Below are 15,723 nucleotides of genomic sequence, written 5' to 3' on the forward strand. Positions count from 1 at the left end.
ACAGAATCTCTTAAGCCCAAGAGTTTGAGGTTGCTGTGAGCTGTGATGCCAAGACACTCTACTGAGGGTGACATGGTGAGACTGTCTCCAAAAAAAAAAAGAAGAGTCCTCGGGTTCCCCGCGGGCTGCAGCCCAGGGAGTGGACCGGGGGGTCGCCCCGCCGCAGATGCCCCGCCCGCCCGAGCGTCCTGCCCTCTTGTGGGGCGCAGACCACCGCCCCCTCGCACCACAGCCCTCCTGACCTTGGAGAGGGACTCCGGGTCACCCCACCCCGACTTCTCGGGTTCATATCGCTTCCTGCGTGGTGGCTGCCGCCTCGTGTCCAAGGCCAGAGGGTCACAGGTGGCCAGCAGCTGGGTTTTTTGGCGTGTCACGGGGATGGACAGCTTGAAGCAGCCCAAGGCCTTCAGCAGGGTCCTCCAGGGCAGCCTGGGTGTGGTCTGCATGGACGCATTGACTGAGCTGGGCCGCTCCAGCTCCTGGCTCTGGATTATACTCAAGCTCTGAGGCTGGGAAGTCGTCGACGAGCCCGCGGTGTCCGCGGCTGAGTAGGGGAGAGGTGGAGAGTCGTGGGGAGAGCGCGGCGGTTCGGAGGCCATCTCCGAGCCCAGCGTGTCAGTGGCTGCCCGCAGGCCTGGGGGAACGGCGGCTCCGCGCGCTGCTTCCCGCACCCGGCTGTGGGACCCCGCGCTCCCCTGGCCCCACCCCCACCCCGCTGCCGCCTCACCTGCCTGCTGGGTGAAAATGCTTCTGCCTCCTAACACGGCACTCGGTTACCCCAGAAAAATGGGCTTCACGCTCTGGATACAGAGGAGTGAGGCTGAGCTGGCAAAACCAGTGACACTATCCCAGGCCCACCCCTGGAGCAGTGACCCTGTCCCCGGACCCACCCCTGGAGCAGCGACCCTGTCCCTGGATCCACCCCTAGAGCAGCGACCCTGTCCCCAGACCCACCCTTAGAGCAGCGACCCTGTCCCCGGACCCACTCCTGGAGCAGCGACCCTGTGCCTGGACCCACTCTCGGAGTTTTTCTGGCTCCCTGTCACAGGGCGATTCCTCTGTCCTTTGCTTGTGTTGCGGGGTCCTGGCCAACCCACTTTTAAGTTATGGAATGATCCCTGGATAAAATGAAGGTGCAGTATTAGGGGTGGGGTCACACAACTTGCAAGAGCATGAGGAAAGCATCTGTCAGGATGCCAACTGAAAGTAACAGGGGTGGCTCCTGTGGCTCAGTAGGTAGGGCGCTGGCCCCATATGCCAAGGGTGGGGGCTTCAAACCCAGCCCCAGCCAAACTGCAGCAAGAAAATAGCCAGGCATAGTGGCAGGCGCCTGTAGTCCCAGCTACTCAGGGGGGCTGAGGCAAGAGAATCGCCTAAGCCCAAGAGTTGGAGGTTGCTGTGAGCTGTGTGAGGCCACAGCACTCTACTGAGGACAATAAAGTGAGACTGACTCTGTCTCTAAAAAAAAAAAAAAAAAAGGTAACAGAGAGGTGGGCGCAGTGGCTCAGACCTGTAACCCCAACACCTGGAGTCCAAAGCAGAGGGTCACTTGAGCTCAGGAGCTCCAGATCAGCCTGAGCAAGACCCCATCTCTCAGACTAGCCCAGTGCTGTGGCAGGCGCATGTCGTCCCAGCCACTTGGGAGGCTGAGGCAAGAGGATCACTTGATCCCAAAGTTTGAGGTTGCTGTGAGGTATGATGCCAGGGCACTCTACCCAGGGCCACAGAGGTGCAAAAAAAAAAAAGTGACAGAGAACAAAGTGTCATTGCTCGAATAAGACTAGATGGAATGATTCCTCAACATCTGAGGCTTGTCATTCTAGACGGTAAAACTAGAAGTGGTTGTCTTCCCTCTTTCTCCTTTTAAACTGTTACTTAGGAAGGTTTGGGGACTTCTTTGTTTTAGTTTTTTGAGACAGAGTCTCACTCTGTTGCCCTGAGTAGAGTGTCATGGCATGGTATTAGCTCACATAAACCTCATAGTCCTGAACTGTTGGGATCCTCCCACCTCAGGCTCGCCCCAGCCTCGCAGAGTGCCCAGCCTGTGAAGACCCTCTGCACTGAAGTTTTTGAAAACTTCTTCTTAGTACACACGAGGGGGCCTCTGAGCTGGGACCTAGAGCCATCCGGCCGGGCTGGGGGTGCACACTCCCTGGCCTGGTCTTGCTGCCTGTCTTAGACACTTCAGTGACATCTACTCAGAGAGGCTGAGGCCCCTGCCAGCAGCCTGCCCTGACCCCCACCCGGAGGAGGGGCCTCACTCCCGCCACCTCCCAGCCACCTCCCTTGCTTGTGTGTCCTCCACTGAGCCCAGACTACCCTCATCTGGACTCAACCCTCTTCATCACAAAACCAGAAAAAAACCTTCACTTTTCATTTATTTTTTGAAGCTTCGGGAAATTAAAAAAAATCAAGAAGAAAATAGAAAAATTCCATTTTAATTAAACTGTTCAGTCTAGATTTTCCCCTGACACTAACTGAAATTAGACACAGAAACAGAAAGCCGTTCCTGCACCTTTCAAGGCAGCCTCGAAATGTCAAGGTCTGAAAAATTATTTTACAGCAGGAATTTACATATAAACACATTCTGTACAAAGTATTAACCCAACAATCCATGGGCTTCCATCAGGGACAGGATCTGTTTCTGGGATGAGGCCGGGTGGATTCGATCACTGCCTCTTTAGTGGGAGACATTTCAGCCTAAGAAAGGAAGCAGAAGAGAGAGGGAAAGAAAGTTAGATTTGAACTGGAAACTAACTCAACAGCTCCCCGTGGGCCAAGAGTGTGAGGCCTCCCTGGAGTAAGAGTGGTCTCTTCTGCAGAGAGTGACAGCCCGTGGGGAAGTGTTGTTTAATCTGTGTTCTGAAAATGCTGCTTCTGTTACCCCCAAAACACACACAGACGCACTCATCCTCATCTTCCCTATAAACAGGACTGTTCATAAAAGCAACTTCGAATCCCAGTTTCACTCACCTACTTCACCCATTGGGAGACCCTTGGGAGGGAACTAGAACCTGTTCATTCCAGAGCCCAAAGCTCCCGAGCTGTTAGTTTTTTCTTTTTTTTTTTAATAAAAAAAATTGTATTTACTTAGAAGCATTCAGAATGTCAACAAAACAGCTGCAACTTTTTTTTTGCAATTACAGAGTGGTATTCAGTTAACAGAACAACAATTATTTCGTATAAGCTGCATCAGAGACAACTGAAGATGAAAAAACTACCATCCCCATATATAACTAATTTGTGCTGTGCACCAACAAGAACCTGCTTTAAATTTCCATGCCAATTTACAACCCCCATACTGTACCAGGCAAGGTTAGTGGCTATTGAAAATACTACCAGGACAGGGCTATCTAAAGACACATTCGGTAGTGTGTTAACTATACAAAAAAAGACACTGGGGCGGCGCCTGTGGCTCAACGGGTAGGGCGCCGGTCCCATATGCCGGAGGTGGCGGGTTCAAGCCCAGCCCCGGCCAAAAAAAAAAAAAAAAAAAAAAGACACTGTACAGTTTAAAAACAAATCTTACACAGCCTTACATTTCAATTTTTTTCTTTAAAAGGAGTGAGTTGTGTACAGGGGGGTTAAATGCTTTATAGACAAGAAAAAAAAACTGCGCTAGAACCAACTTATTCATCATCATCATCCTCTTCTTCATCTTCATCTTCTTCCTCCTCTTCATCCTCTTCCTTCTTTTTCTTGCTTTTTTCAGCCTTGACGACTCCCTTTTTTGCTGCATCAGGCTTTCCTTTAGCTCGGTATGCAGCAATATCCTTTTCGTATTTTTCCTTCAGCTTTGCAGCCTTCTTTTCATAAGGCTGCTTGTCATCCGCAGCAGTGTTATTCCACATCTCCCCCAGCTTCTTTGCAACATCACCAATGGATAGGCCAGGATGTTCTCCTTTGATTTTTGGGCGATACTCAGAACAGAACAAGAAAAAGGCCGAAGGAGGCCTCTTGGGTGCATTGAGATCCTTGAACTTCTTTTTTGTTTCCCCTTTAGGAGGGATGTAGGTTTTCATTTCTCTCTCATAATGGGCCTTGTCCGCCTTTGCCGTATCTTCAAATTTTCCTTTCTCTTTAGCAGACATGGTCTTCCACCTCTCTGAGCACTTCTTAGAAAACTCTGAGAAGCTGACTGAAGCATCTGGGTGCTTCTTCTTGTGCTCCTCCCGACAAGTTTGCACAAAGAATGCATATGATGACATTTTGCCTCTCGGCTTCTTAGGATCTCCTTTGCCCATGTTTAGTTATTTTTCCTCAGCGAGGCAGAGTCGCCCAGTGCCCGTCCGGCTCTCACTTGCCCCGGCGCTGTCTCTATGGAGCTCAATGTACTGCAATCCCGAGCTGTTAGTCTTAAAGCCCAATTTCATAAATGCAAGAATGGGCTGGGCTTGGTGGCTCACGCCTATAATCCCAGCACTCTGGAAGGCCGAGGCAGGTAGATGCCTTGAACTCAACAGTCGAGACCAGCCTAAGCAACAGCCAGACCTTGTCTCTACTAAAAATACAAAAACTAGCCAGATGTTGTGGCGGGCGCCTGTAGTCCCAACTACTGGGGAGGCTGAGACAAGAGGATCTCTTGAGCCCAGGAGTTTGAGGTTGCTGTGAGCTATGACACCAGGGCACTCTACCCAGGGCAACAGAGTGAGACTCTGCCTCAAAAATAAATACATAAATAAATAAATAAATAAAAATAAATGCAAGAATGTTGGGCGGCACCTGTGGCTCAGTCGGTAAGGCACCGGCCCCATATACCGAGGGTGGCAGGTTCAAACCCGGCCCCGGCTGAACTGCAACCAAAAAATAGCCGGGCGTTGTGGCGGGTGCCTGTAGTCCCAGCTACTCGGGAGGCTGAGGCAGGAGAATCACTTAAGCCCCGGAGTTGGAGGTTGCTGTGAGCTGTGTGAGGCCACGGCACTCTACTAAGGGCCATAAAGTGAGACTCTGTCTCTACAAAAAAAAAAAAAAAAAAAGAATGTTCATGGCAGCTCTGGTTATACTTGTTCTAGGTCCCCACTCTACAGCCCCTAAGTAGAAAGCCCAGTGTCCACACATGAGCGGATGAAGACAACATGTGTATTCCCAGAAAGGAGCATTCCACAGCAATGAGAACAAACGGAGGCAGCTCACAAAAGCCAGACACACAGGAGCGCGGCAACACGGTTCCTCCCAGTGAAGGTGAAGACTGGCAAGAGTAATCCGTGGTGACAGAACAGGGCTCGGCGCCTGTAGCTCCAGTGCTAGGGTACTGGCCACATACACTGGGGCTGCTGGGTCTAGACCCGGCGTGGGCCTGCCAAAAACGACAATTGTAACAACGACATAAAATTAAAAAAAGATAGCCAGATGTTGTGGTGGGCGTCTGTAGTCCCAGCTACTTGGGAGGCTGAGGCAAGAGAATCACCTAAGCCCAAGAGTTTGAGGTTGCTGTGAGCTATGACACCAGGGCACTCTACCCAGGGTGACATAGTGATGCTCTGTCTCAAAAAAATAAAGAAGCCAGAACAGCTACCTCTGGGGAGGAGAGTGGGGAAGGCCAGTAGGAGATGGGAGGGGACTTCTGGGGTGCTGGTTTATTCCTTGATCTGGGGGTGACTTCTCCTCACACCCAGGGAATGAACATGTGTGAGTTGGTGAACTCTGCACATTCACAGACATGTGTGCAACAAAAAGTTTACTTCACTGGATGATTCCATTTTTATGACATTCTGCAATGGGGAAAACTAACCTAGGGTAGCTACAGGACTGGTGTCCCCTGGGAAGGGGTGGAGGGGGCAGAGTGTAATTCTAACCATAGCAGGTTGCACTGCCCCTGAAGACAAGTGTCAGGGGCCCTCGCCAAGCGTGAGACCCATGCCAGGAGCTGGGGGTGCAGATAAGACCCCTAAGGGCTCAGTGCCTATAGCTCAGTGGCTAGGGCGCCAGTCACATACACTGGAGCTGCTGGGTTCAAATCCAGCCTGGGCCTGCCAAACAACGACAACTACATCCAAAAAATAGCCGGGCGTGGTGGTGGGTGCCTGTAGTCCCAGCTACTTGGGAGGCTGAAGCAAGAGAATTGCTTAAGCCCAGGAGTTTGAGGTTGCTGTGAGCTGTGATGCCACTGCACTCTACCCAGGGTGACAGCTTGAGACTCTGTCTCAAAAAAAAAAAAAGACCTCCATGGTTGAGACCCTTAAACACCCCTTCTAGGAGACAGACACAGGCAGGCAGTACCCAGCATGGAGCGATGGAACGAGGTACTCTTGACTATGGGGCCTTCTCCAGCTTTGGGGGGAGAGGTTGAGAGTCTTGGGGGTAAGGTACTATGGGAATTATACCTTTAGCAACCACAAGCATGATCTTTAAATATACTTCATTCCCTGGACCCTCCCTTCCACCCATCCCAGGCCCTTCCTCAGAGGTGAATGGGGTCATGTGTGATAAGAATCCCACCAGCCTCCTTCCTATGCAAGAATGTTCATACCTATGTGTGCGCATACAGGGAAATCCAAAGGATTTCCAATCCAATTGGAATCCAAAGGGAAATCCAATCCAGAGGGTGATTTGCTTTTTTTTTCTTTAGAGACGGGGTCTTGCTCTAGGTAAGGCTTGAACTCCTGAGCTCAGGCAATCCACCCGGCTCAGCCTCCCAGACTGCTGGGATTACAAGCCTGAGCTACTGCACCCAGCCTGAGGGTAACTTTCTAATACCATCAGTACTGAACGTACATGCTGTTCTTCAGCCTTTGGTCTCTCAGTAGTAGTTTTAGATGCTGATCAGCACACAGCCACCAGCTCTGTTTCCTAACTGCTGCGTGGTACTCCAGTCCAGCCCCACAACCCCTGGGGACACTGAGAGGCATCCACCTGTGTGCCCCACATGTGGGTGCAAGTCATTCTGCGGAGTGACTCATCAGGTGGTCAAAGCTGGCCACAGTGGTAAACGCAGCCCTGGTGAGGCTCCATGGGCAAGTTGCTTCTTGTCCTATACCCTCCTTTCCCCGTCTGTGAGATGGAGTGACTGAGGGTGACCCTATAGGGTGGCATGAGAAGCACATGAGTGCATCATGGCACCACACCTCCACAGTCCTCCATCCCTGCCCCACTCACACACCAGGACAGGGACCTATGAATTGGCACAGCTACTTCAGGGGACTCTGCATAAAATTTAAATGCTCACGCCCCGGGGCGGTGCCTGTGGCTCAGCGGGTAGGGCGCCGGTCCCATATGCCGGAGGTGGCGGGTTCAAACCCAGCCCCGGCCAAATTAAAAAAACAAAAAAAAATGCTCACGTCCTTCGTATATTTTTGGAACATGAGAATCTATTGTCCATTTTCAAGAAATAAATGAAAAAGAATGAGGGGACAGCACCTGTCTTTCCAGATAGTGGGGTCACGGCAATTTCAGGCAGTACCATGACAACCTCAGGCCATCCTCCAACCCGCCTCCCTACCACGAAGACCACTCTGAACCAGAAGCAAACTGGGACCCAGAGTGACATCCTAGTTATATTTATGTTCATTTGTAAGCCACTGGGACTTGGGGGCTCATGTCACCTGCAGCTACCCTGACTGCTACAATGGGCCATCCACCTGGAGAAAAGTAAGTCAGAGTTTACTTTGTTCATAAAAAATAAAACCAAACAATCCAAATAGATCAAATGAAAAAAAAAAAAACAAAACTATAAAAGCATTGTGGAAATGTGTGTGTTGCATGTGTGTATATATTTATATGTTATACATATATATAAAACCTTGGGTTAAGAAAGGCTTTTGAAAGATAAAATTGTAAAACATATCAATTACAACAAAAAAATTGGTAAAATGGAGAACACTAGAAATTAAAATTAGTGGGTTGAAAAAAATAAATAAAATAAAATTAGTGGTTTGAGTGCAGAGGCTCACACCTATAATCCCAGTACTATGGGAGGCCGAATTGGGTGAATTGCTTGAGCTTAGGAGTTCAAGACCAGCCTGAGCAAAGTGAGACCCCTTCTCTACTAAAAATAGAAAAATTAGCCAGGTGATGTTGTGGGCACCTGTAGTCCCAGCTACTCGGGAGGCTGAAGCAGGAGAATCACTTGAGCCCAGGAGTCTGAGGTGCTGTGAGCTGTGATGTACCACAGCCCTTAGTACTATACCCAGGCTGACAGAGTAAAACTCGGTCTCAAAAAAAAAAAAAGAACTACTTTCAGCTTTATCTGCAAGGTCTGAATTTTCATAATGATAATATATCCACATACTACCTACTTAATTAAAAATCAAAAAAAATTTAAAGCCTAATGAATGTACAAATTGCTCATTTCTGACATTTGCCCATAAGCAAATGAGAACTCGGGCTCCCCGCAGCTACCGTCTCAGCAGCTCCTGTGGGGACACGTCCCCGCCCGCTTCCTCGTCGCTCTGGCCGTCACTGCTGTCACTGCTGTCAGAGCTGCTGCTCTTCTCTGGCTTTTTCTTTTGCTTGCCTTTGTGCTTGTGCTTCCGGTGTTTCTTTTTCTGTAAGAAAAAAGGGTGGGGGGACAATGAGTATCGTCCTACCCAATTCAGTCTAAGAACAGGCTAATGAGGGATTTGGTTGATGGAGCCATTAAAAAACAAAATTTTTGTTTTGGCCTCCCAGTGTATCGGGATTACAGGTGGCCCTACTGCACATGGCTTCAAAAAAATTTTTTTTAGGCTCAGCATCCATAGCACAGTGGTTACAGCTACATACACCGAGGGTGGCGGGTTGGAACCCGGCCTGGGCCAACTAAATGACAATGACAACTGTAACAAAAAATAGCCGGGCGTGGTGGCGGGCGCCTGTAGTCCCAGCTACTTGGGAGGCTGAGGCAAGAGAATCGATTGAGCCCAAGAGTTTGAGGTTACTGTGAGACTTTGTCTCAAAAAAAAAAAAAAAAAAAATTTTTTTTTTAAATAATTGAGCAAATTAAAATATTCTGTTCAGAAAGAAAAACAAAGTTTCTGAAAAACTGAACATTTTTGTGAAGGCAGAGAGAGACCTGCGCCCTCATCACAACTGCCCCATGGCTGGGGAATGGTGCTCCTCTGCCTGACAGAATCGAGCTGGGACCCCCAAGTTTCTCACCTTCTCCTTCTTTCGTTTGTGCTCTTTCTTCGTCTTGTGTTTTTCTTTGTTCTTCTTGTGTTTCTCTTTCTGAGGTTCCTCAGGTTTTTGACGAGCATCTGAAACACAAATGTGATCAGCATAGGACCTACAGGGAAAAAATAAAAACTATTTTTAAAAAGTAAGTTCCTAAATTACCAAATTAGAACCCTGACGGAGACAGATGCATCTGCCCCACTGATAAACAGATCAGCACATCCATCTGTAGCACCAATCCAATCAGTATCCCACCACAGCCTTATCTGCCAGATGAGATAAAGGCGACCAATGGCCAGAAGCCTTCTCCTCAGGCAAGTGCAGAGATGGACCAGCATTGGAAACTCAGCTCTGTGACCTTTCCCCCCTATAAAAAGGGGATAATAAGAATCCCTATCCTGGTGTTGCCTGTGGCTCAGGGAGTAGGGGACCAGCCCCATATACCAGAGGTGGTGGGTTCAAAAAAAAAAAAAAAAAAAGAGGCTCAGCACCTGTGGCTCAAGCAGCTAAGGCGCCAGCCATGTACACCTGAGCTGGCGGGTTCAAATCCAGCCCGGGCCTGCCAAACAACAATGATGGCTACAACCAAAAAAATAGCCAGGCATTGTGATGGGCGCCTGTAGTCCCAGCTACTTGGGAGGCAGAGGCAGGATCGCTTGAGCCCAGGAGTTGGAGGTTGCTGTGAGCTGTGATGCCACAGCACTCTACCCAGGGTGACAGCTTGAGGCTCTGTCTCAAAAAAAAAAAAAAAAGAATCCTTACCCCTCTGACCCTTTAAATCCCCATCCACCTTAACCCACGTGCTGACTTCCTTTTCGAACTCAGCTCACCAGCACCCAGATGGGAATAAAGGCCGCTATTACCTACACAAAACCTGGACTCCGTTTCCTTTCATTCATGTTCAGAATAATCTTTTATTTTCGGCCTTTGACCTCTCAGTCCCTACCATTTTGGCACCAGGAACCAGATTCATGGAAGACAATTTTCCACAGCCTGGGGTGTGGGGGATGGGGACTAGATCCTCATAAGGAGCCGGAAACTCAGATCCCTCACACCTACAGGGTTCGTGTTCCTATGAGAATCTAATGTACCCTGATCTGACAGGAGGCAGAGGTTAGGCGGTGATGCAAGCATGGGGAGCCCCATCCTCACCACTGCACACCTACTGTGCAGCCCAGTTCATAACAGGCCATACACAGGTACTGTCTGCAGCCTGGGGGCTGGGGAGCACAGTTCTAGCAACATGAGTGGATTAGACAGGGCCATGCACCTGAATCCCATATCCCAGAATCTGGCACATAAATGTCACCTCTTCTTACATTGTCCTCCCTTATCAAAAACACATTTGGTAAGAATTTGTCTTATAATTGGAACACTAAAATAGTATCATCGAAACAACCTAATCTATGTAATCATTCAAAATAACCAAAGAAGCTGCATGTACCGAGATTCTCTAGCTCCAAATTCAGACCAAAATGTTTCCACGGGTCATCAATTTCCAGGTAATCAAAACCAACAAACATTCACAATGGGAGATGCAATGCAAGCCATTAAGTCATCTCTTCAAGGCGCTTCAGGAGTCTGGATATTTTCCAGACCCAGTTAGGAAGCATCTGCAATTTTCTAGTCCTCAGATTTTTCAAAATTTGACCTCTTCAAACTTTTCATTTAATGCTAGTTTTTGAAAAATCACTTCTTACTGGGAGTAGTGGCCCACATCTGTGATCTCGGCACTCTGGGAGGCCGAGGTGGGCAGATCCCTTGAGCTCAGGAGTTCAAGACCAGCCTGAGCAAGAGTGAGACCCCACGTCTACTAAAAATAGAAAAATTGGCCAGGCAGTGTGGCGGGTGCCTATAGTCCCAGCTACTTGGGAGGCTGAGTCAGGAGGACCACTTGAGGTTGCTATGAGTTATGATGATGCCACCACACCCTACCCAGGATGCCAGAGTAAAACTCTGTCTCAAAAAAAAAAAAATTTTATTTTATTTGCTACATTAGCCAAAGTAAAAAAGAATCTTAAATTACTTTCCCTGCCATTCCCCTCCCATCTTTCTATGCTAGATTTTTTACTTTTTTATTTCTCTCTTTTTCCTTAAGCTCTGTTCGACATGACAACTTAGGATCCTACTGTAAAAATCTGAAATTAGGGCAGCGCCTGTGGCTCAGTGAGTAGGATGCCAGCTCCATATACTGAGGGTAGTAGGTTTGTACCCAGCCCCGGCCAAACTACAACAAAAAAATAGCTGGGTATTGTGGCAGGCGCCTGTAGTCCCAGCTGCTCGGGAGGCTGAGGCAAGAGAATTGCCTAAGCCCAGGAGTTGGAGGTTGCTGTGAGCTGTGACGCCACAGCACTCTAACCAAGGGCGATAAAATGAGACTCTGTCTCTTGAAAAAAAAAAAAAAAGAAAAAAATCTGGGCGGCGTCTGTGGCTCAAGGAGTAGGGTGCCGGCCCCATATGCTGGAGGTGGTGGGTTCGAACCCAGCCCTGGCCAAAAACCGCAAAAAAAAAAACAAAAAAAACTGTAATTAAGGAAAAAGAGTTTCATGGTCTCTGAAGCTATACAGCACCAACAAATATTCAGATATGAAATGAAGACGGGCTCCCAAGCAGGGCTGAAAACAGATGAAGTAGACATGGCAGCCTGTGCGGTCGGCCTCAGGGCGCTAGATGGGCGACAGCATCATGAGAGTTCTGTGATGCGAGCTGATGCGGAGAGAAGACCCAAAGAGGCCCACACTCACTGGGGCAGAAGACGGGGGGCAGGCGAGGGCCGAACTCTTCTCTTTCTTCAATCTGCATCTTTTGTATAGGGAACGAAGGTGCCAGCTCATGGGGAGCTGGCTCAGGAGCTGAAAAACACCAGGGTATTAATTTCATTCACTCGCCAATATTAATGCGCCTGAGTCTTTCATCAATGTCTATTGCCACCAGATAATGCGTGCTTTTCTTCACCACTTGGCTTAACTAGGCCGAGTGCATCCAGGGCTACAGCACAGGGCGGGGAGGATACCAGTGGGCACACACTCTGGCCTCCCTAAGACCTGAACGAGAGTCCAAGTATGTCCCCAAGAAAGGGCCGTCGGAAAGACATCAAAACTTGTACTCAGGGATACAAGACTGTGTCCCATCCCAGAAAACTAAGGGAGAATAATTTCACTCAAAATTATCATAGAAAAAAACCCAAAGATATATGATCATGTTCGCAATAATGACTTTGTTTTTTAAGCAGGTTTACTACGTTTACAGATAGAAGATACATAAAAATGGAAAAAGTCTGGAAAACACATCAAAGTGTTAACAGTGGTTATTTCTGGGAAATGGAATGACAGAGATTCAAGCTTTCTACATTCCTATACTTAAAAAAAATTTTAATTCAGGTATATTTGACTTTGCAGTAAAAAGTGTGTTATTTTTCCCCATAGAAAAAAGAAATAGGCTGATGATATTCACAACCACCTAAGGGGGAAAAATATTTTATATTTCTATGTAATTTTTTGTATAAAAGTCCTCAGAAATTAGGCGGTGCCCATAGCTCAATGGGTAGGGCGTCAGCCACATATACCAAGGCTGGCGGGTTCGAATCCAGCCCGGGGACAGCTAAACAACAATGACAACTGCAACAAAAAAATAGGCGGGCGTTGAGGCCGGTGCCTGTAGTCCCAGCTACTTGGGAGGCTGAGGCAGGAGAATCGCTTAAGCCCAAGAATTTGAGGTTGCTGTGAGGTGTGAAGCCATGGCACTCTACCAAGGGTGACATAGTGAGACATTGTCTCTAAAAAAAAAAATTACACCCAAGTCCACCATCAACTGACAGGAGCAGACAGAACACTAAGCCAGAGCCTTTCACCTGGTGTGCGGCGGCACACTGGTGTGCCACAGGAGGATCTTAAGTGTGCCTTGAAAATTTTTAAAGATCATGAATTAAATTATTTTCAAAAGAAGTTCAAAGCATAGTAAGCATATTCTTTTTTCACTCTTTTTTCTGATCAACATAATTTAAGTGTGCCGTGGAAGTTTAACTATAGGTTCAAGCACCCCATAAGATAAAAAAGGTTGAAAAACATTACTTTAAGACTCACATGGGAAATTGTGTCCACCCAACCAAGCTTCTGAAAAATTTTCCCACCAAGGCAAGTGCCAGAAGCTCTCCTTTCTAGGGCCTGAAACTCCTAGCAGGGATGGACAGAACAAACAGGACAGGCTGCCGGGCAGTAGCTCACGCCTGTAATCCCAGCACTCTGGGAGGCCGAGGCTCGAGACCAGCCTGAGCAAGAGTGAGACCCTTTCTCTATTAAGTATAGAAAAACTAGCCAGGTGTTGTGACAGGTGCCTGTAGTCCAGGATATTTAGGAGGCTAAAACAAGATCACTTGAGCCCAAGAATTTGAGGTTGCTGTGAGCTATGATGCCATAGCACTCTACCCAGGGTGATAGAGTAGGAATTCTCAAAAAATACCACCCCCACCCAGGGCAGCGCCTGCAGCTCAAGAAGTAGGGCACTGGCCCCATATACCATATATTAAGCCTGGCCCCGGCCAAAACTGCAAAAAAAAAAATACAAGTAGGACAGGCTACTAACAAAGTGTCAGACCCACACTTTGAGAACAGACACCATTTATCAAGAGCTACTGTGCAGCTGGCAATGCCTATTAGACTGTTGATTCAGACTGTGCAATTTGCCCTACACAGAGGAAAACAGGCAGAAGTCCTACACACTTCATGACCAAATGTTTTCCTATAATCCTGGCACTTCCTCACTGGCTCGGTTTTATAAAATAAACTATCTTTTTTTTTTGAGACAGTGTCTCACTTTGTCATCCTTGGTAGAGTGCCGTGGCATCACCACTCATAGCAACCTCCAGCTCTTGGGCTTAGGCAATTCTCTTGCCTCAGCCTCCTGAGTAGCTGGCACCCACCACAATGCCAAGCTATTTTTTTGTTGTTGTTGCAGTTTGGCCAGGGCCAGGTTTGAACCCACCACCCTCAGTATATGGGGCTGGCGCCCTACCCACTGAGCCACAGGCATGGCCCTAAAATAAACTACCTTTTTAGATGAAAATTTTACTATTCTTAAATTCTTCTCACCTAGGGTAAGTTGGAAAAAACAATATCATCAAACACTGCTAGCCAAAAACTATACCAGAGATATACTTTCCAGATAGAAAAAGAAAGAAAGAAGAAAAAACAAAACAACAACTATGCTCCATCCCAATTGAAAATATAAAAGATTAAAGCGGGTACGGGTGCTCATGCCTGTAATGCCAGCATTCTGGGAGACCGAGGCAGGTGAGTCCCCTCTCTACTAAAAATAGAAAAACTACCCGGGCATGGTGGTGGGCGCCTATAGTTACAGCTACTAGGGAGGCTGAGGTTAGAAGATCATGTGAGCCCAAGAGTTTGAGGTTGCTGTGAGCTATGATGCCAGAGCACTCTACCAAGGGCGATAGACTGAGGCTAATGTCTCAAAAATAAAAGATTAATTATCACTGATTGCTAATTAAAGACTAAAAAAAGAAGCAGCTTCCCAAAAGACATCATCGTTTTCTCCCTTAGATCCCAAGTCTGAAATGCTAACATACCCTGTGTCAAAGAAGATTCCCTCAAGTCGGTGTCTTGGGAACTTGTGAAGTTGGCCTCCCCAGTCTCCACCAGCTCATCCTCACTGTCATCTTGCTCATCCTCAGAGGACGAGGACTTTTCATCTGAGGAGCTGGCAAAGATAGCCTTGAATAAGTCCATGGATGGGCGGCTACCTTCTTCAGCCTGTGAATCCACACCTTTGTTTACCATCTGTATGAGGAGTTAAGAGTAAGGAATAAAGAAGTAAGAGTTAGGAACATAGAAACAAGGCTAAAAGGGAGCCGGACATTCGAGAACACTCATTTATGTTTTGCTCATGTACTTGGGTATCCATCTCTCATGGAGACTGGTCAGTAACAGAAATTGCAAAGGATACAGAAAAACAGGGTAAAGCACAGTGCCTCTGTCCTGTTTTAAAACTTAGAGATTCAAGCAACTCAGCAAACCCCAGACAAAATAAACTCAAATTCGTACCCGGATATATCACAATCATGTATCTGAAAACTGAAGACAAAGTAAAAAATTTTAAGACGGCCACAGAAAAATCACCTTGCTACAAATAGATGAACAAAATGAGGTACAACATTTGTAAAGGGCTAAAAGAACTGTCAGCCCAGAATTCTATATCCAGCAAAAACTTCCTTCAGGAATAAAGATGAAAACCAAGAAGTTCTCAGGTGAAGGAAATTTAAGAGAATCCATTGATGCAACTGCTCTAAAAGAAATGCTGAAGGAAGTTTCTTGGATAGAGGGAAATGATAGGTGAGGGGAGTTTGAAACTTCAGGAATGAAGAAAAAAAGCAACAGAAATGGCAAATATTTGAGTAAACAAAATAGCATGTTATCTCTGCATCAGTTCTTCTAAAATATGTGTAACTGCTGAAAGCAAAAAACGCTGAACACTGATGAGATGTTCAGAGTCTATCTGCACACTCTGTCTGTAATGTAACATAGAGCCAGAGTGGCTACTCAGGAGGCTGAGGCAGGAGAATCGCCTAAGCCCAGGAGTTGGAGGTTGCTGTGAGCTGTGTGAGGCCACGGCACTCTCCCG

At 47.5% G+C, this 15,723-nt stretch overlaps 2 protein-coding genes across 3 annotated transcripts in view; both read right to left on the reverse strand.

Moving 5' to 3' along the window:
* Window positions 1-599, reverse strand: part of WDR88 (WD repeat domain 88) — a 53,458-nt gene extending 52,859 nt beyond the window's left edge. Inside the window, exon 1 of the mRNA XM_053606190.1 lies at window positions 243-599. Coding sequence (XP_053462165.1) covers window positions 243-599 — 357 coding nt within the window. The remainder of the gene's footprint in view (window positions 1-242) is intronic.
* A 1,771-nt stretch (window positions 600-2,370) lies between these two features.
* GPATCH1 (G-patch domain containing 1) overlaps window positions 2,371-15,723 on the reverse strand; it is a 56,271-nt gene continuing 42,918 nt past the window's right edge. For both annotated transcript variants that reach the window (XM_053607530.1, XM_053607531.1), the window contains exons 16-20: window positions 14,672-14,882; window positions 11,835-11,942; window positions 9,076-9,173; window positions 8,338-8,483; window positions 2,371-2,700 (exon numbers count right to left, since the gene is read on the reverse strand). In XM_053607530.1, the coding sequence (XP_053463505.1) occupies window positions 2,670-2,700; window positions 8,338-8,483; window positions 9,076-9,173; window positions 11,835-11,942; window positions 14,672-14,882 (594 nt within the window). In that variant the 3' untranslated portion in view covers window positions 2,371-2,669. The remainder of the gene's footprint in view (window positions 2,701-8,337; window positions 8,484-9,075; window positions 9,174-11,834; window positions 11,943-14,671; window positions 14,883-15,723) is intronic.

Source organism: Nycticebus coucang, chromosome 10, assembly GCF_027406575.1.
Source record: "Nycticebus coucang isolate mNycCou1 chromosome 10, mNycCou1.pri, whole genome shotgun sequence".
NCBI lineage: Eukaryota > Metazoa > Chordata > Mammalia > Primates > Lorisidae > Nycticebus > Nycticebus coucang.